The sequence below is a fragment of the Lissotriton vulgaris genome, chromosome 6, assembly GCF_964263255.1.
Source record: "Lissotriton vulgaris chromosome 6, aLisVul1.2, whole genome shotgun sequence".
In the NCBI taxonomy this organism is placed as follows: Eukaryota; Metazoa; Chordata; class Amphibia; order Caudata; family Salamandridae; genus Lissotriton; species Lissotriton vulgaris.
This window is the reverse complement of record NC_141694.1, coordinates 387,483,890-387,503,850: the sequence shown is the minus strand read 5'-3', so window position 1 is coordinate 387,503,850 and position 19,961 is coordinate 387,483,890. Positions and strand designations below refer to the sequence as shown.

Here is a 19,961-nt window from a genome sequence, read left to right as displayed (position 1 = left end):
TGGGACATCGCAATATTTAAGGTCCTCGTGTATGGACACTAATCAAAGTGGTGCACAAAAAAAGAGTTTTAAGAATCAGACAATCAATGTCTGAAAATAGAAGTTCCTCTTCTTTTAGGAAGCATTATCTATTAGTATTCCCTACCATGCAAAGTGTTTATTATGCAAGTGATGTTTCAGAGGGACCCCAATTATCTCCACCCAGTTTACAGAGGCGTCGCGCTTTTCCTACAACTCTGTTATGGAATAGATTTTCTTTTCAGCTGGCAATAGCTCTGTTTTAAGAATGTATGTTCCGTTATTTTCAAGGTATCTACTTTTCTATATTCATTGAAAGTGGATGAACCTTGGAGATTTTTTTCCTGTCGCAATTGCCTAAAATAAATAAAATAAAGTACAGATTTTCAAATGAAAATCCATGTGTGGATATCTCTGTAACCTATAGGTGGCAAACATAATATTTGGAATAGTTATAGGTAAAAGCGAAACACTTTGGAACTTTGTGCACTCCTTTTAAGCCCAAGAGTGGATGCATACAAGTAAGCTGTGTAGAGTCATCTTCCTTGTGCCAAAATTCTGTCTAGAAGCATCTCTCCTGCATGATGAATTGCAAAAGCACATTGATTAGAGAATAAGGGAAGAATCCCAATTGGCTGTGGCTTAAGTTAGGTTCAGGATGTACCTCCCTTTTTCATGAGCAAGAAACCACAGAATTACAATAAGATCCTAGTATCAGCAAAATGTATCTACTATTTAATTTAACTGCTTCTTTGTGAGTGATCTGTCTTTTTATATGGTTTTATTGTCTCGTAAGTATTGGCAGTAATTAACTATATTAGGCCTGACTTACACTCCTTTTGGATACTTAGGGCCTGATTTGGATTTTGGCGGATGGGTTACTCTGTCACAACAGTGACAGATATTTTGTCTGCCATAATCTAAATCCCATAGGAAATAATGGCATTTAGATTTCGGCAGACGGGATATCCGTCAAATTTGAAATCTAAATCAGGCCCTTAGAGTCAAATTAAGTGCTAAAAACATTTGCTACTGTAATTCTATTGATCCTGATTAACGTAATATTGGTCTATGGGGAATGGTGTCAGTATCTGACGAGGGAAATTCTGCTCATATGCTAGATTCAGCAAAGCTGAAAGTTTATGGATGAGAAAGGGATAGCAGAGGATCGGTGTTGTGACCCGATAATCTATAGGGAAGCCCAAAGTAGAAAAGTTGAAACGTGGATTCAGAAGTATTTTATATGACCATTCCCAGCCTTAGTTTAAGATTAGAGGAGGATCAACATATTGTCTGGTTGGTGACCATGCAAAATATGTGGACTCCTACACACAAAAATCTATGCCCAAGAAGGATGAATTAAGAATGTTGTTTACAGGAAGTAAACACACTCAACGTTCTTTGGGGTGTTGGGGATGTTCTATACCAGGAGAAATATTCTTCTAGCCCAATAAAAGAAAAAACAGTTTGGTGTTCACATGGACATCTCAAACTATACTCTTCTGGCTTATCCTTTACAGACAATCCACAGACATGTGTAAACAGAGACAGAACTGAGAATTGAAATCATATGGAATGGTTACATTTCCATAAATCTACATAAGACTACGAAGAGTAGATTTCTGATTTCAATAAATGTACGTAAGACTATGAAGAGTAGATTTCTGATTTCCACATATGTACGAAAGATTATGAAGAGTAGATTTCTGATTTCCATAAATGTACGTAAGACTATGAAGAGTAGATTTCTGCCTTTTAAAGCCATCGCCGCGGCGCAAATTTTGCTGCGGGGGGTTAGAGTGCGGCGCTGCTGTGCTCGTGTCGGAAGCACGCCATCATGAGTCACGGGTGGCGTGTGCTCATGATGGCGTGGTTCTGTCACGGCCTGCCCGCTCATTAATTCGCCCGCACAGGCAGGGAATTAATGCCACACTGGAGGAGCATAAACAACAAAAGGAGGTGCCAGTACTGATAAACATAACTTAGAACTGTGATTAATCCTCCACAAACAGAAAATCAAATTCCGGAAGACCCATCTCTCGAGTGAGAGACACGACACCATGGGAAATGAAGACCCGTCGACAGCATTACAAGAACTGAGAATATCCCCTATTTTCAACCTCTCGCAAAGATCATTATCTAAAGCTGAAGAGGGTATTCTGTCCAAGGGACTATCCTTTGTCCCATCGAAAAGAACAGATTTTGTGCGCATGAAAACAGAATTTATAGAATTCTGTAGAAAACTTAGACTCACAATGTTTTTTCTTGGAAATCCAATACCACGGGCAATGGAGGTTACAGGCCTACGTAATAAATCTACATTCTGCCCCTCTGGTAACACGGTTCCAAAAGAACTCATAATCTTTGAAAAGAGTGTACTCTCTGCTATTTCAAGTATGGAAAAAGAAAAAAAGTTTGTTAAACATAACACCACAAGAGAAGAAATGTCAGCGCTAGCAGCCTTAAAAAGTGATCCAACAATTGTAATAAAGCAAGCCGATAAAGGTGGCTCTATAGTAGTATGGGATACTGTAGAATACACCAATAAGATTAAAAGGCAGCTTGACGATCCAATTTGCTACCGCAAAATCGATAAAAATCCCTCCACTGAGTTACAAAATCAACTCTTTAAGATCATCCAAGAAGGCTTTGATCAAGGTTTTGTTGACAAAAAAGAATGCGAGTACCTACAAATTAAACATCCTAAGGTACCCTTATTTTATGTACTACCAAAAGTACATAAGAACCAGAGTAAACCTCCAGGGAGACCCATCGTGGCAGGATGTGGTTCTCTCCTGGAACCCATCGCAAAGTATGTGGACTGTTTCCTCAAACAATTTATGACGCAAGTTGTGTCATACTTGCAGGACACAACGGACTTCATAAATAAGATGTAAGCCGTAACCTTCCGTGAAGGGACAGATTTGCTAGTCACCCTTGATGTGACATCATTATATACGCAAATCCCTCAGGATGAGGCAGTGGCAGTCCTCTCCTTTCTAGATTCACGTCCCAGACCCATGCAAGTCCCCACGAAATTCTTGGTAGACTTGGCCTCATTCGCCCTGAAGAAGAACTACTTTTGTTTCAACAAAGAATTTTTCTATCAAATAAAGGGGGTGGCAATGGGGTGCCCTTTTGCCCCGGAGTTGGCTGTGTTGTTTATGTCGATGTATGAAGATACCTACATACATAATAACAACCCGTATGGAGCACACATCTATAAATGGTATCGTTTTATAGACGACGTCTTTATGATATGGACGGGAGGAATCGACAACCTGATCCAGTTTCACCAATGGCTCAATAACAGAACACCTGACATTCAATTCAGCCTCTCCCACTCTGAAACTAAAATTGCTTTCTTAGATGTGGAAGTATTCCCAAGGGCAGGGAGGTTGGCAACGACCTTATTTACTAAACCCACAGACCATAATAAAGCGTTACTATATCAGAGTAATCACCCAAGAAGTCTAAGGGAGAACCTGCCTTAGGGCAGTTTTTGCGCGTGCGCAGAAACTGCACATATGATAAGGATTTCTCACGAAGAGAGATTGGGCACCCTGACGACAGACATTAGCCTGATTCGGGATGAACACCGTAAACTGGCGGACAGAGTGAAGGAGGGTGAACGGATCGTGACTGAATTACAACCAGCGGTGAAATCACAGGAAGCAGATATGCAGGAGATCCTGCGCCGCGTGACGACCCTGGAAGAACGCACAGTGGATTTGGAGGGACGCTCGAGGCGCTGTAACATTCGCGTACTGGGCCTGCCGGAGGGGATTGAAAACTCGGACCCCCTGGCCTACATGGAATCCTGGACTAAATCGTTTACCCCAGACTGCGACCGGTCGCCGTACTTCTCCATCGAAAGGGCCCACAGAGTCCCAGCCCGGGCTCCCAAACCTGGTCTCCCCCCACGGCCCATGCTAGCCAAGTTCCTGCACTTCCGAGAACGGGATGCGGTCCTCCGCGCGGCCCGGACGGCGGGTCCCCTGCAGGTTGAAGACCAACATGTCATGGTGTTCCCGGACTATGCCCGAGAGGTCCAACAGCGACGATCCACGTTTCTGGAAGTCAAGAGGCGCCTCCGCGCAAATGATCTTCAATATTCCCTGCTCGCCTTAAAGTGATCCACAAAGGGAAAGCTCTCTTCTTCGACACGGCAGAGGACGCGCAGGACTGGACCGAATTTCATTGCCCACTGATCCCTAAACCAGGACCCCAGAAGAAACGCAACAATGACTCCGGGCGATCAAGGAGACGGGGTGCAAGCCGCGCGCGAGAGTCGGGCGTCCTCCCAGGCGGGCTCACCCGATCTCACACAAATCATGCAGGAACGACGAGACGCCATACGGGCGGCCATCGGACTACATTTGTCACCCCCAGCTTCGGACCTGGAAGGTCAACCGCACCTGTTCACCCCAGAGAAAGACCGGGACAGCGATGGAACTATGTCAGGATTTGGCCCAATCTCTTCCCCCCTTGTTGTGGCACACACATTGGACGCTGCCCTGGCCAGCCAGCCTACCACCTCTTCGTGAACAACTGAACTGTCAACTGACATATCCTTTTCATGATTGCCTGTTGTAATGCGCGACGTCTAGAAGCCTAGACTGCTCTACCAGATAACTGCGAGCCCCAGCGAGCGATACACACTTCTCCTACTAGAGCCCGACCCGCACACAGGCCCAGCAGCGACACATGCTGCCACCCCCACGAATTTCTGTTGGTTTTCTCCCCTAGTGGGACACTAGTTTGGATATGCCACCCCCAGTGACGTATCCTCAGAATTGGGACAGTTGCCCACCCAAAGTTCTAGTTGTTGTTAACTCCCCCAGTCCCCCCCCACGTTTGAGGAAGCTTGGCGCGCAGGACCACATACGATGCACATACACGGGCGGCCCACAGGAATTGTAGAGGAGCCCCTCCCCCAACCACACCACCCTAGGAATGGCAGTCCCCCACTCAGACATTAATATCCTTACACTAAACGTGCGGGGCCTACACACACCCAGCAAACGCTACTCTGTATACTCCTACATACGACGCATGGCAGCCAATATAGCGTTTCTACAAGAGACGCACATTAACGCCACTGAACTCAATCGCCTACAAGCCAAATGGCGAGGGACCATTTGTGCCACGCAATATTCGGCATTCGCGCGCGGCGCATTAATCTGGGTGAGGCCAGGTACCCCCTTCCGGGCGCTCCGGCGCATAGTGGACAGGATGGGCAGATACGCACTTCTGGAGGGCATTCTTGATGGGCAGGGGGTACTCCTAGGCAGCATTTACGCCCCCAATACGGATCAGGACCAATTCTGGGATCACCTTACGAGCGTACTAGCCCAGTTCACCACAGTCCCGTGGGTATTGGGAGGCGACTTTAACTGCACACTTGACCCCTCACTGGACCGCTCACACCCTCCCCCCACACACTCCCCGGCCCCCCGGCAGGCGGCCCTCTTTAGAACATGGACCGCACACTGGGCGCTCACCGACGCATGGCGACACCTACACCCACTAGCTCGCATCTACTCCTTCCACTCGATTCCACACAACCTCCGGGTCCGCCTAGACCGTTTCCTCTGCTCTGCTCCGATCCTTCCTAAGATTACATCTACGGATTATCTGGGCCGGATCCTCTCAGATCATGACGCCCACATTATACGTCTTACCTGGCGCCCCCCGCATCCACCGGTCCCCACCTGGCGCCTCCCTAGAGACTGTCTAACGGACCCGGTTTTCAGGGATCCACACACATCCAGCATACGCGATTACTTTACACACAACGAGAACACTGCGTCATCGGTACTGGTGGAATGGGACGCGTATAAGGTGGTGGCGAGGGGAGAATGCATCAAACAGATAGTGGGGGTCCGCCGCACCTTAGAATGGACGCTCTTAACGACGGAATGAGCTTTAGCTGCCCTCACCAAACGACCTGACGACTCGGAGGAACACGCCGTGCTCATGGCGGAGGCTAAAACGGAATATCAGACTGCCTGCGCTGACCTCCGGAAGTACAATTTTAGGGCATACGCCTCTAGGGTACACAAAGACAGAGACAAAACCGGGGCACTTCTGGCCTGGATGGCGAGGCAGGAAACTGAAATCAAGCCGATCACAGACATCATCAACCCGGAGGGTGTGCTAGTGCAATCACAAGCCGAGATTCTCCTGGCATTCCAACGCCATTATATGCGAGTGTACGAGGCCCCGGCTTACTGCTCCCCGTTTCCCGCGGACCACTTTTTAGACCCTCTGACACTGCCCACGATATCGGATGACGACAAGCGCACACTGGACGCCAGAATAATTCCCTCTGACATCACCCGAGCGATGCGCGCCATGTCCCGGAATAAAGCACTGGGACTGGACGGCTTCCCACTAGAATACTACTCAACATTCTCTTCCCTGGTGGTCCCCCGCCTGTCACGGATGTTCGGGGCGTCACTTCATTTAGGGAGGTTGCCCCAGTCGCTACGGGAGTCCGTGATTGTCACCTTTCTTAAGCCTCACAGGGATCCGCTCCACATGGGGTCATACCAGCCCATCACACTCCTGTCAGCAGATTGTAAGATCCTAGGGAAGATCCTGGCCGATCGATATGCACAAATCATACGCCCACTGGTCCACCCCGACCAATGCGGCTTCGTCCCAGGGAGAAATACCTCCCAGAACCTCCGCCGGGTCTTCCATATCCAAGATCAAGTGCGTGACAGATTTCCCCGCGCCGCCTGCCTCATTATGGACCTAGAGAAGGCGTTCGACACCCTCACCTGGCCCTACCTGTTCTCAGTCCTGCACCGCCTTAATATCGGCCCGACCCTCATGGCATATACCCGCCTCCTATACACCGACCTCACCACTCGAGTTCGTATCGGGAAACGCATCTCACCGGCGTTTGAAGTTCGACGGGGCACAAGACAAGGATGCCCCTTGTCGCCCCTCCTATTCGCACTGGCAGTCGAGCCGCTGGCGGTTCGACTGCGTCAGGAAGGTGTGGACTGGGGCGTACCACTCGCAGACGGAACCCATTGTGTGTCCATGTACGCGGATGATCTTCTCATATATGTCCGAGACATAGAAACGGACCTGACCCCCATAGGAGCCGCATTAGCGGAATTTGCAGCAGCCTCAGGCCTACAAGTAAATTGGGACAAGTCCACAGTCTACCCTCTACACCCAGACCTACCCCCCCGAGACGTCGAACTCGGACCACATAAGCTCTCATGGTCAGCGGAAGCTCCCCGATACCTCGGCGTGCGCTTGTACCATTCTCCAGCAGACATCTTCGAAGGCAATCACCGCAAGGTGCTAGCTAGCCTACGCCCGACGGTCGCCTTCTGGAATAAACTACCGCTAGCCCCGATAGGACGGATAGCCCTCGCTAAAATGGTGATGCTTCCCCGGCTCCTTTACCATTTTACAAACCTGCCGGTGATACCGCCCAGATCCTTCTTTCGCGATGTTGATTCCCTCTTAGGAACTCTTATTTGGGGAGCAGGCCGCCACAGGGTCGCTCTGAAAACTCTTCAACTCCCCACGACACAGGGGGGACTCGGAGCACCATCCTTCGAGGCATATTTTCTCGCGGCACAGCTCCAGTGGCTGTCCTACTGGACGGCGGACCGTTACCATCAGGAGACGGTTACCCCTACTAGCAGAATCGCAACTCCGGAGCTCACTCGTCTACTCCTCCCGGGCACCAAGCCACGGCGCACATATCCCCTCCATGTGGCGATAGCGCGCCGATGCATGATGCGGGTTCACCGGCTGTCCCCTGATAGGCCCCCATACTCCCCGCTGCTACCATTAATAGGCAGCCCCAGGCAGGATTCCTACTTCACGGCTCCACTGCTCGCCGATTGGTCCAACTGTGGCATCACAGACCTGGAATCACTCTTCGAGGAGGGACAGCTGAAGCCGCTTGACCGCTTGATCGCGGAATATGGGCTCCCCCCGGGTCAGTTCCTAAGGTACAGACAACTGCTCGATGGATACCGGCCCCATTTCAATCTCCAAACTGGCGAGCCAGACACGCATCCAGTAATACATACTATCCTACATATGGGGGTGGGTCGCCACCTGGTCACATGGTTATACAAATCCATCCGAGAACTCTCATACGCTCCCCTGACAACCCTGCGAGCCACCTGGGAGGAGGACATAGGCCGCGCTCTACACGACTCAGAGTGGACCAAAGCGCTCGAGGCCCCTAAACGCGTCTCTAGGAATGCCCGCTTCAAAAATATTCAGTATTACATACTGCACAGGGCATATCTCACCCCAGCGCGATTACAGAAGTTCTACCCCTCCACACCATTCCTATGTCCCAGATGCTGCTCCCCTGCTGCAAATTTCCGTCATATGTTTTGGGACTGTCCCGACCTTCAACCCTTCTGGCGGGCAGTACACAACACACTACTGGAACTCACGGGCCTTACTACACTAGCCACCTGGGAGTCCAGTGCACTAGGCATCCTCCACATCTCCAAGCAGGAACCTGTCCATAGACGCTTCGTGCCCTTGGCGCTCCTATTAGCCAATAGATGTATAACCATGCTCTGGCGATCCCCAGAGGGCCCCCCCATAGCACAGTGGAAAGGGGCGGTTAGCAAGTGGGCGGCAGCGGAGGAAGACGCCTTAAGAGAAGAAGAAGCCAAGGGTGCGCGTAAAATTCCCATCTCCATGGACTGGGCCATGCTCCTTCACAGCTTCCGACAGTCCACGCAGGCGGGAGACCAGCCTGACCCTTCCCCTCCCCCCACCCGGGAAGACCGGTAGCCTTTACCTGATGTGAGCCACCCCAGGGTTGAACCCCGATAACCCCCACGTCTTGAGCGGCCTCTCGTACGTCCGGCCACCTGACTCCCACCCCGCTGGCCGAGATACAGCAGACCCCCCCTGCCGATCCCCCCCCCCCCCCCCCCCTACACCCTGCTGCCAATATCTCCCTGTTTGGACCCTGCTAGCGCCTACATGCTTCCCTCCCACAGTTCCGTTACCCCTCTGTTCACTGGTCACACTATTATATGCACAGTACAGACCCAGATCCTGCGCCGCTGTGGCAAGCGAGCGCCCGCCTGTCCCTATTCACCGCCCCCACGGCGGTACCGTCCCATCGCTTCCCAGCCTGCAGGCGCCCTCACACGATTATAATGCACTGATTAACCGATGTCATGCTTATGTGTACCAGTTCTATAAAACGAGAAAATGTTGCACACATAGCTGTTCGTGGCTGAATGTTGAGGCCACGTCGGCGGATTGTTTACTCTGTACTGGTGTACCTTTTTTTCTGCAACAATAAAAACAAATTTAAATTAAAAAAAATGATAAGGATTTCTCACATCATGCAGAAAAACTTGTTTCCAAACTTTGTGACAGGGGGTACCCCAAAAAATTGGTGAGGGACTGTATGAAACGAGCTAGGTGGACCCCCGCGAAACACTGCTGGAACGCAAAAAGAAATCTGAACACAAACGCCAGGTCTGTGTGACAACCTTCTGCCCGAATGCTAATCAGCTAAAACGCATCATTGGTCAAAACTGGCATCTGGTGCGAAACCTAGATGACAGCCTGAAAGATCCCCCATTATTTGCATTCAAACGTGAGAATAGTGTTGCAAACCATGTGGTAAGAGCCGCCATGCCTACTCAAAATCAACCATCTCTCCGCCAAATGATGGGTCTGGCACCCGTGCTAGGTCATCATAAATGTGGGACCTGTCTTTGTTGCGAAACTACCATACAGGGCACTGTTTTTCAACATAGGGGCATATCGTGGAAGCATGAGGTATTTAGTAACTGCAAATGGAAATTTGTAGTCTATGGTATCAAATGCCCGTGCGACTGCCTGTATATTGGAAAAACAGAGCAAGAAGTGCGACAACGCATAACACAACACAAATCGAGGCTGAAGAGAAATGTCGAAAATGCTCCGTTAGTAAATCATTGGAACAGAATGCAACATGGACTCAATGATTTCAAGTGGACAGTGATATCCAGGATAGAAAAGAATCCTCGAGGAGGCGATATGAGCCTCCTTCTATCCAAAAGGGAAGCTATGTTAATTGTCAAATTTGACACGGCAGTGTCAGGTTTGAATGAACTCTCAGAAATCTTTAAACTATAAACCTCTGCGGCTATGTTATTGCCACATGTTCTTGCTGCCTGGTTATTAGTTTCAATGTTCCTTCCCCCACCAGGGGTTACAGTTTAAACTTTTAATTTTTATATCATTGCTGCATTTTCCGCTGAATTGTGGTGCTGGGAGGCCGCTGTCCGTAGAGGACCTCCCATGAGCCAACCCCCTGATGACACGGCGAGGTTTGACTATAAAATGCCTAGTCCCGCGCGATAGGGTAACGCGCATGCGCGAGTGACTAGTGCACGCCGCGACGCCGACCGGTTGCAGTGATCCGAAAAAGAAGATTTCAAATTCGGTAAGAGTCTGTCGGATGCTTCTCGTGCTTCTTAGTCCGTCGACCGAGTTGTGTGGAGGTAGTGTTATGACCGCTCTGCTAACCGTTCCCCATCCTAACCCCCTCTGCTGTGCATTTTTGTTTACACAGCATACGCGACTTATGCCTGCCTGTGCTGACGCTGCCACCATCGTCGGATATGCCCGATTGAGACAGGTTCCATACCAACATCGTGATTTAAAGGTGATGCCCTTCACCCCGTATCATGCAGCTTTAATACAGTGTTACTCTGGTATGTCCCCCACTAAAACTTTTGTCTTTTGGTTATACAGGACCCAGAGCCTGCTTTGTATAAGAGACACGACGTTGAAAAGCCTCCGGTCCCCGTGGTCTTCTCCACCTCGGCGCAATCCATCCAGTTTCTCGCCGTTAGGACACATTGCTCTTCCCTGAGCGGTAAGAGAACCCCACAGGGCTCAAACTCAAACTTTCTATGCCAAATTCAAATCCTCCTTAGACTAATTAATACCGATATCCGTTTACGGATTGATTTTTCCCCCTTTTCATCATTTCCTTGTTCCGGACCACCACAAGCTTCCACTGTAGCAACTTAGGTGGTAAGTCTTCTTTCACACTGGCCATCTTTCATAGCAGCTAAACATAATGTGGTTACAGCTCTGAGTGCCATTCTGAGACCCTCCAGCAGCTCACCAGTGTGGTTATAGCACAGAGTCCTGAATGTGATGTTGAGAATCCCTGTTTTACGCCATTCCATCATTCTGTTCTCCTAAAGAGGTCTGTCCATGCTGGGGATTCACTGAGTTTAGAGATTCTGATAGGTGCTACCAGCCAATGATAATTACAAATGTGTTAACCTGTCGCAATTGTCACCGTTGCTATTCTTTTAAAGAAATATATCTGTTTTTTTCTTTCTTTTGTCCAGTTGCCTGAGGCCCTGATGAGAATCTCCAAAGAATTAAAGGGGATTCGAAACGCGTAGGCCCATCTTCTTACTGGTCTGCCATTTGATCTAAGAGTCACGCCCCTGTATAGACTCTTTGCTATTTGTTGTACATTACCCATTTTCATTCATTTTGCAAAGACTGTTTGAAATTGTAAAAACCTTTGGTATTGTACTATTTTTCAATCCAAATCGTAAATGTTGTGTTTAAACTAAGGCAGTACCAGTTATATACTTTTCCCTTGTAGATAATGTAAATATGGTATGTTTGAGCTAAGTCTGTATGTGTTGAATGTGAGGTGAAAGTGATATGATTGCAGTTTTGAATGGTGGTTTGCTCCAATTGATTGTATTTTCATGTGTCCGTTCTCATTTTTGATCTCCTTCTAATGTTTTTTTCTTAAATGTAAAAATGTATTTTATAAAATATTGTTGAATTTCTATATATAATAAAATTGCGATTAAGAAGCATTCCCCTTCCGGAATTTGATTTTCTGTTTGTGGAGGATTAATCACAGTTCTAAGTTATGTTTATCAGTACTGGCACCTCCTTTTGTTGTTTATGATATAGGCTCAGCCTTGCTGATTAGAGCCAGTCCCATTTTGTTTTCACACTGGAGGAGCGGCAGCCGCGTGACGGAACCACGCCATCATCAGCCCACGCCGTCCATGGCTCATGACGGCAAGGTTCCCTCATAAGCAGGCAACAGGTTAACAAATAATTTGTTTATCTACCCTATTCTAGCTTTGTAAAAACACCAGTGCAAATTTAACTGGAAGTAGTGTATTGTTGTTTAAAAGACTTTAGGAGTGATATCTGTGTGGGGAAACATCCTGAACAATGACTCCGGAACAACGATTTCCAGAGTTACACAAGCGGAACAACGACTTGCCCGAACAATGACTCAGCATTAACCATGCATGTGCGTGGTTAAGGCTGATTTTGTCTAGTGTTCATGCAGGGCGTAGTTGGGAGGAGCATCGCAGAGGAACAGGTAAGACAGGTTAATTTTCAATGGGTGGGTGATTTGGGGTTAGTTTTTAGGGATGGGGTTTAGTTTTCAGGGGGTATAGGTGATCGTGTTTGTTTACAAGGTGTGGGAGGGATTAGTTTCATGGGAGTTGAGTTCATTTTTAGGGGGCATTGGTGATCGAAATGAATTTTAAGATGGTGGAATTAGTTTACAGGGGGTTTAGTCATTATTAGGAGGTGGGGTGATCATGATTATTTTTAGGGTAGGGGGAATTCGCTTTATGGGGATCGAGTTCGTTTTTAGGGGGTGGGGGTTTAGGATTAGTTTTTATGGGGCTATGTTTGTTTATATGGTGTGGGGGAATTAGAATTTAAGGGGTTGAGTTCGTTTTTAGGAGGTGAAATAGATCGTGAATATTTATAAGGGGGGAGGAATTCGTTATTAGGGGGTTGAGTTCGTTTTTAGTGGGTAGGAGTTTGGGATTCGGTTTTATCGGAATGGGTGACTGTTAATAGAGTGTGGGGCAAATTCGTTTTTATGGGGCAGGAGAATTTGGGGGGATCGGAGTAGTAGCAAAAAATTTTTTGGGAACACACATTCCTTTAACACGAAAAATCGTGGTAAAGGAATGCGTGGTAAAAAAATCGTGGTTTAGACAAGGTCTTGGTTGCGACCTCGTTGTTAGGGAACTCGTGGTTGTAGAACTCATTGTTCCAACATACAACCATCTGTGTGTATAACACTAAGGTTTTGTGGTGAAATGGCATTTCTGCTGTAACTTACACACTTTATATTCTAGGAGATTTAGACAAGTAATGAATACCTGTGATGCTCACATTTGTCCACTTAGTTATTGTTTATCATAAACATTCCGCTTCCGATCTCTCTAAAGCTAGTCATTTGTATGCCACACATTACTTAACTCTATTTAGTCTTTTGTTTGATATGTACAAAATCTGTAGCAAAAATTAGATACACAAATTTTCCCATTTTAAATGTGACGCACCAGGGGCGCAAGGTATTTGGAAATAAGCGGCTAAATACTTACCCTCTTTTTTTTTGATAAGTGTTACTTTGCAAAAGACGATTTCCTAATTGCCAAATTATGCCATAACTACCATTAGAATGTCTACAAGTATTTTACAATTTTAGAGAAACATTTACAGTTGCACGTTTCAGAACTGTACATGAAATTATCATATCCTCATATATTTCTTGTATTCTAGTCTAACATGCATCGCAAGTCTTCATAGTCCTCATTTCAGTCCATAATTGATGCTTACTGCGGATAGCTGAATGTCAGACTACTGAATGCCTTCCTACATATGATGCCCACGTGCGCTCTGCCGCATCTTAGCAACATTTTCAAACAAGTAATGAACGTACATTTACTATACACGGAATGCATATTGTGTGAGAAATGAAAAACGGGATGCTATTTTAGACTAATAGATTTGCCTTTCCTTGAGAAAACAAAAAATTGCAGAGACCATTTCTAAAAATATTTTTGGGCAGAAAATGTATTTCAGTAAATTGTTATCCTGCTTTACCGTTTATCGTCCTCCACTTGCACTCCAACCGAGTGGTATTCCCGAAGGCTTTTGCTCTCTGTATCTGAATCCGCCGTTTCCACCTAAGGCAACAAGTAAATAGAATCCAAAATGAGGCAAGACATTGAGAATGTTTCTTCTGTGGGTCATTTAGCATGAGTAACATTACTGTTCATTAATCTGCCCTACCTATATGTCTTTGTTTTATTTCTACATCTCCTAATTACATACACAAATTAACTACAATCCTGTAGACATCAATGTTGCTATCCACCAGGAATATTACGCCATATTTGAACATGCCGCTTACACATTACACTACACATCAACTGGGCTGCGAAGGGAAATCCATTACTGAGACCTGATAGTAGGTGGATAAGGATGGATTGAACCATGGAATGCAGGGGGGTTTCAGTGGTTTACGGTTTTAGGTGGTCGATTATGCTGCTGAATTTCACAATGTAGTACACACCTGTCAGCTACCATAAGGGTTTGATGTACATATGTGTAATCGTGACCTGCTACATTTATCCAGGGTAATACATTTCATTTCACATTCATGGACTTAACACGATTAAGCACTAAACCGGCAAATCAACACATAAAAAATGGGATTAGTCCGTACAACATCAATGAAATTATATATATATATATATATATATATATATATATATATATATATATATATATATATATATATATATATATATATATATATTTTCCAGGAATCGCCTCACGGCAAAAGACAAATGTGCACTCAGGAATCCATAATTAGCATATAGAGTTTATTTTCAGGTTAACACGCTACGCGTTTCGACACACTTGTGCCTTGATCACACGTGAACCACCCTGCTCAGTGTGGCTGGTTATGCACAACAAAAAACATAGAAGAGGTGACTAACATTGCTAACGCGCCAGGTCATTTTCACAACAAATGGTACCGCCATCTTGGAATGGGGAACCACGCGCTTTTGCTGAGTTATATCACAAGCCTTGCCTTCAATTGTTACAATACATTGCATATTTAAACGGCAATTTACGTTGATACCTACATTCTTAACTCTCAACATGGTACAGTGCCTAAGAGTTGGGTCGGGTTATATTGCACCCTCATGTATATAAACCAGTCTTTCAAAAAAGATCTTATAAACAAGCAATCCATTCGGTCTAGTGCCCAAGGACTCTGTATTCACATCATACAGATTACCTTATTCACCCCTAAATAACTCATATCATGGTGCAAAAACGAGGCCATACCAGCAGGGACAGAGTGCACTTCTAGGTGAAATAAAGTCCGACTTTCATACAAGTGAAGGTGTCTTTCATCCAATTAAAAGGAAAAAGGTCAGGTGGACCGTGAGGTGACTGTGATGGAAGAGACTTCTCATTCCCATTTTCCTACAAAAAAACACATAAAAAACAGCTGTTAAAATCTCTAAATAAAATCTAGCTTATAAAGAGTTATAACATATTTGCAGTTTCATCACACATGAGTTTATCAAGACATTCTACTACGATTAACTGAACCTGTTTACTTCAAAGCTGGCATATCCTGTATTTCTAACTAGGAGAGGAATTCATTTATAGGGCAGAGTGGAAAATTCATCCCTCATGGAGGTGTGTGGCAAGCTCCTCATCGAGATTGTGCCCCCCGGGGAATTTCGTTTCGAGCTCCATAATCCATTTTGACTCTTTCTTCCTGAGAGCCAGTTCACGATTTCCACCCCTTCTACCTATATTGACCTGTTCAATGGCAAACTACCTTCCTTAGGTACTTTGCCATTGAACAGGTCAATATAGGTAGAAGGGGTGGAAATCGTGAACTGGCTCTCAGGAAGAAAGAGTCAAAATGGATTATGGAGCTCGAAACGAAATTCCCCGGGGGGCACAATCTCGATGAGGAGCTTGCCACACACCTCCATGAGGGATGAATTTTCCACTCTGCCCTATAAATGAATTCCTCTCCTAGTTAGAAATACAGGATATGCCAGCTTTGAAGTAAACAGGTTCAGTTAATCGTAGTAGAATGTCTTGATAAACTCATGTGTGATGAAACTGCAAATATGTTATAACTCTTTATAAGCTAGATTTTATTTAGAGATTTTAACAGCTGTTTTTTATGTGTTTTTTTGTAGGAAAATGGGAATGAGAAGTCTCTTCCATCACAGTCACCTCACGGTCCACCTGACCTTTTTCCTTTTAATTGGATGAAAGACACCTTCACTTGTATGAAAGTCGGACTTTATTTCACCTAGAAGTGCACTCTGTCCCTGCTGGTATGGCCTCGTTTTTGCACCAAGATATGAGTTATTTAGGGGTGAATAAGGTAATCTGTATGATGTGAATACAGAGTCCTTGGGCACTAGACCGAATGGATTGCTTGTTTATAAGATCTTTTTTGAAAGACTGGTTTATATACATGAGGGTGCAATATAACCCGACCCAACTCTTAGGCACTGTACCATGTTGAGAGTTAAGAATGTAGGTATCAACGTAAATTGCCGTTTAAATATGCAATGTATTGTAACAATTGAAGGCAAGGCTTGTGATATAACTCAGCAAAAGCGCGTGGTTCCCCATTCCAAGATGGCGGTACCATTTGTTGTGAAAATGACCTGGCGCGTTAGCAATGTTAGTCACCTCTTCTATGTTTTTTGTTGTGCATAACCAGCCACACTGAGCAGGGTGGTTCACGTGTGATCAAGGCACAAGTGTGTCGAAACGCGTAGCGTGTTAACCTGAAAATAAACTCTATATGCTAATTATGGATTCCTGAGTGCGCATTTGTCTTTTGCCGTGAGGCGATTCCTGGATTATATGGTATCGGCTTTCTGTGGTCCGCCGATCTCTATGCGCCACCTGGCCCGGGAGAAGAATCCCAGCAGGACCCTGTGCTTTGTTTTTGGAATATATATATATATATATATATATATATATATATATATATATATATATATATATATATATATATATATATATATATATATATATATATATATATATATATATCTCGGCTCCGAAATCCTAGCAATACCCAGCCGGGTCCCAGGAATCAGCACTCTCGAGCTCAGCAGTTTCTTTAGCAGGCAAGTTTATTCAAACAACAGACGCGTTTCGGGAGAGCCCTCCCTTCCTCAATGTTTACATCAGAGGGCAGTGCGCAGCGCCATTATCTATGTTTGCACAATCAATTGAAACAAACAAAGGACTAATTCTCGCACACAAAATTGGGCGCCATCTTAGAGTGTGTAATCTCCACATAGTTAATGTTGAATTGCTGTATAGTAAATAACACCTAAATACTGCCGTGTATCGGCACAATTGATATCTTATAAAAACACCATTCTTATGCATATTCTAATCTATTCTATGGTTAAGACAACAATACATTGTTGAGAAATACTCAACCTCCGACAAAATCACAAAGCTTAAATGTGACCATGTCGGTCAATATCTAGCCGTGGATCGGCAATGCAGCCCAATAGGACTGCCACAATTTAGGTGTAATCAAAGAGACTAAAGCAATTCAACTAAGCAAATATTGCTAATGGTACCATCAACCATCATGAAAACTCTCAGGACATTTCTAGATACATTACAAAAACATTTCAAACGGAACTGGATACTCAGTACTGGACTCATTAGTTCTCATAACACAATAATACACATTATTAACCCAAGTGAGAGGCCAGTTCTTCTCCCATATTTAAACCTCCAGGTGCTTTAGTCTCCAGGTCTATAATGTAACGGGACTCAACTCTCCTAAGTGTGAGCAATCTGTTGCCCCCTCTAGGATTTTCTCCTACTTGGTCGAAACAAAAGTACCTGAGAAGGTTCCTGTCACTGTTATGTTTCAAGGAAAAATGTCGGGCCACTGGATATGTGAAATCTTTGTTCACAATGGCCCGCATATGCTCCAATATCCTCAACTTGACAGGATTGATAGTACTCCCAACATATATATATATATATATATATATATATATATATATATATATATATATATATATATATATATATATATATATATATATATATATATATATATATATATATATATATATATATATATATATTCAGTAGAAAGCATTTTACTCCTTATTAATCGTGGTCTAACCACTACCCTTCCTGTACATTTTTTAAATTCTTTGTCAACTTTAAATGAATGAGAATGGTTGCATTTCAACAATCTGTAGTGGAAATTAAACAAAACAAAATACAACTAGAAGTATAACCAGTTTAATATGTCACGTAAAAAAATGTCTGTAATTCGGGGGGGGGGGGGGTAAAATTTAGAGAGATTCCTACTTTCCTGTAATGAACTACAAGAGCGGAAAATAAGCACACTGCCAGACCGTTAACTTCTGGGAAACAGATCACAAAACATGAAAAGCTAGTTCCCCTTTTCATTGTATATGCAGCAGTTGGCTCTGACAACCAGCACTGGGACATCGCAGGTCAGCTTTAATAAGTTATAACAGTTGATCAACTACATCATTTTCCTATTACGGATGACTAGTGATGTAGACACTGGTCTGTAATAGGAAAATCAGAAACACGTGCTTTACAGGGATTCCAGGCTCCTATATATTACACATTAATAGATGATCGAAGGTGTATTCTTGCTCACATCCCAGACACAACAGGCACAGCCGATTCCCAAAGAATGACCCAATTAGGAGATCAAACTTAAAATTACAGCAACCCGAAAAGGCATGTATTTTTGCAGCAGATATCTTGCATTCGGTGGGTTTCATGTGAACCTACTGAGCCCTCTGAAGAACACTGTTTAACAAAATAAGATTAATGGAACTGAAAGGTTTACATTTGAAGGTTTGCTTTCAGCTGTCTAATGATACTTAGCTTAGCTACACGTCAAGAGACCTTCAGTTTGTTTAGGTGCACAATTTTCCGACAGAGTAATATGGTCCTACAATGAACAGGGATGAGTGAGTAATGCTTCAGATCTCAAATGTAATGCAGCAAAATGCAACCAGCTATGGAAATTCTTTTCCCGTGAGAGTGTGAACATTTTCATAGCGACAAATCCATGTTCTACACTTCCAATATTCCTACATTACAAGAGTTCTATTCTTTATATGGCCCCCAAGGCACCCACACAATCTGAGGAACATGTTTTTAATCACAGTAACCACGCACAGCTCATCTTCAAAACCGCTGCTTTACTTGCATTATATATTTTTTTTATATAGTAAAATCGTCATGGTTTTGCATCATCTAAATGTGCTATAAATCGCAAGAAGAGCTTTCAAGAGATACGGTTGACATTTTTTCAGCACCCTCATCTTTTCGTTTATCCTATCTGAACTCTTACAACTGATTATCTGCTGTCCTTCACGAAAACTATGAACCAAAATGCATGTTTTAGTATTTACAACCATCTTGATAAGAATACTATTTCTCTATTCAATTCCTTATGTTGTATGCCCTTATATTTTTAGAAAACTCAGTGAAGAAAACAATGCAAGACTGGTGGGTGAAATGGCAACTCTGAGTTGATGCACGCTGATAGTTTCTAACTATGTGATTGACAATTTTTGTATCCAACTCCGTTTTTCATCGCATAAGTCAAACTACATTTCCATGAAAATAAATGACTGTGAATACAAATCAATTTTCATAAGTCTGGAAAATGGTAAAAAAATAATTCAAATGTCTTTTTCACTTAATAAAACTTGAATTCAATGGTAAAAGTAGATATTTGATCAATTCAGTGGAAGCATACCTTTTGAAAGTGTAGTTTGTCCACCTGAGAACAAACTGGATTACAAACAGTTTGCATGCTATCCTCATGCCACTGTCTGGAATACATATTGCAGAACCTGTAGAAAGAAGGCTCAAGTGGTCAACCATAACTTCTTAGCAGAAATGACTTATCTGGGATTGATGAGGAAAAGATAGGAACACAGAGGACTTGCAGCTCTTCCTTTGAAGCAGAAATTTCATATAGGTTTTCCAGTAACCTAAGCCAACCTTTCCCCTAGCTGGTCCCTCACTTGGTGGCC

At 44.5% G+C, this 19,961-nt stretch overlaps 1 protein-coding gene across 2 annotated transcripts in view; it reads right to left on the bottom strand.

The window, feature by feature from the left end:
- DLGAP2 (DLG associated protein 2) overlaps nt 1-19,961 on the bottom strand; it is an 800,561-nt gene that overhangs the window by 271,882 nt on the left and 508,718 nt on the right. For both annotated transcript variants that reach the window (XM_086926407.1, XM_086926408.1), the window contains one exon: nt 13,936-14,018. In XM_086926407.1, the coding sequence (XP_086782533.1) occupies nt 13,936-14,018 (83 nt within the window). The remainder of the gene's footprint in view (nt 1-13,935; nt 14,019-19,961) is intronic.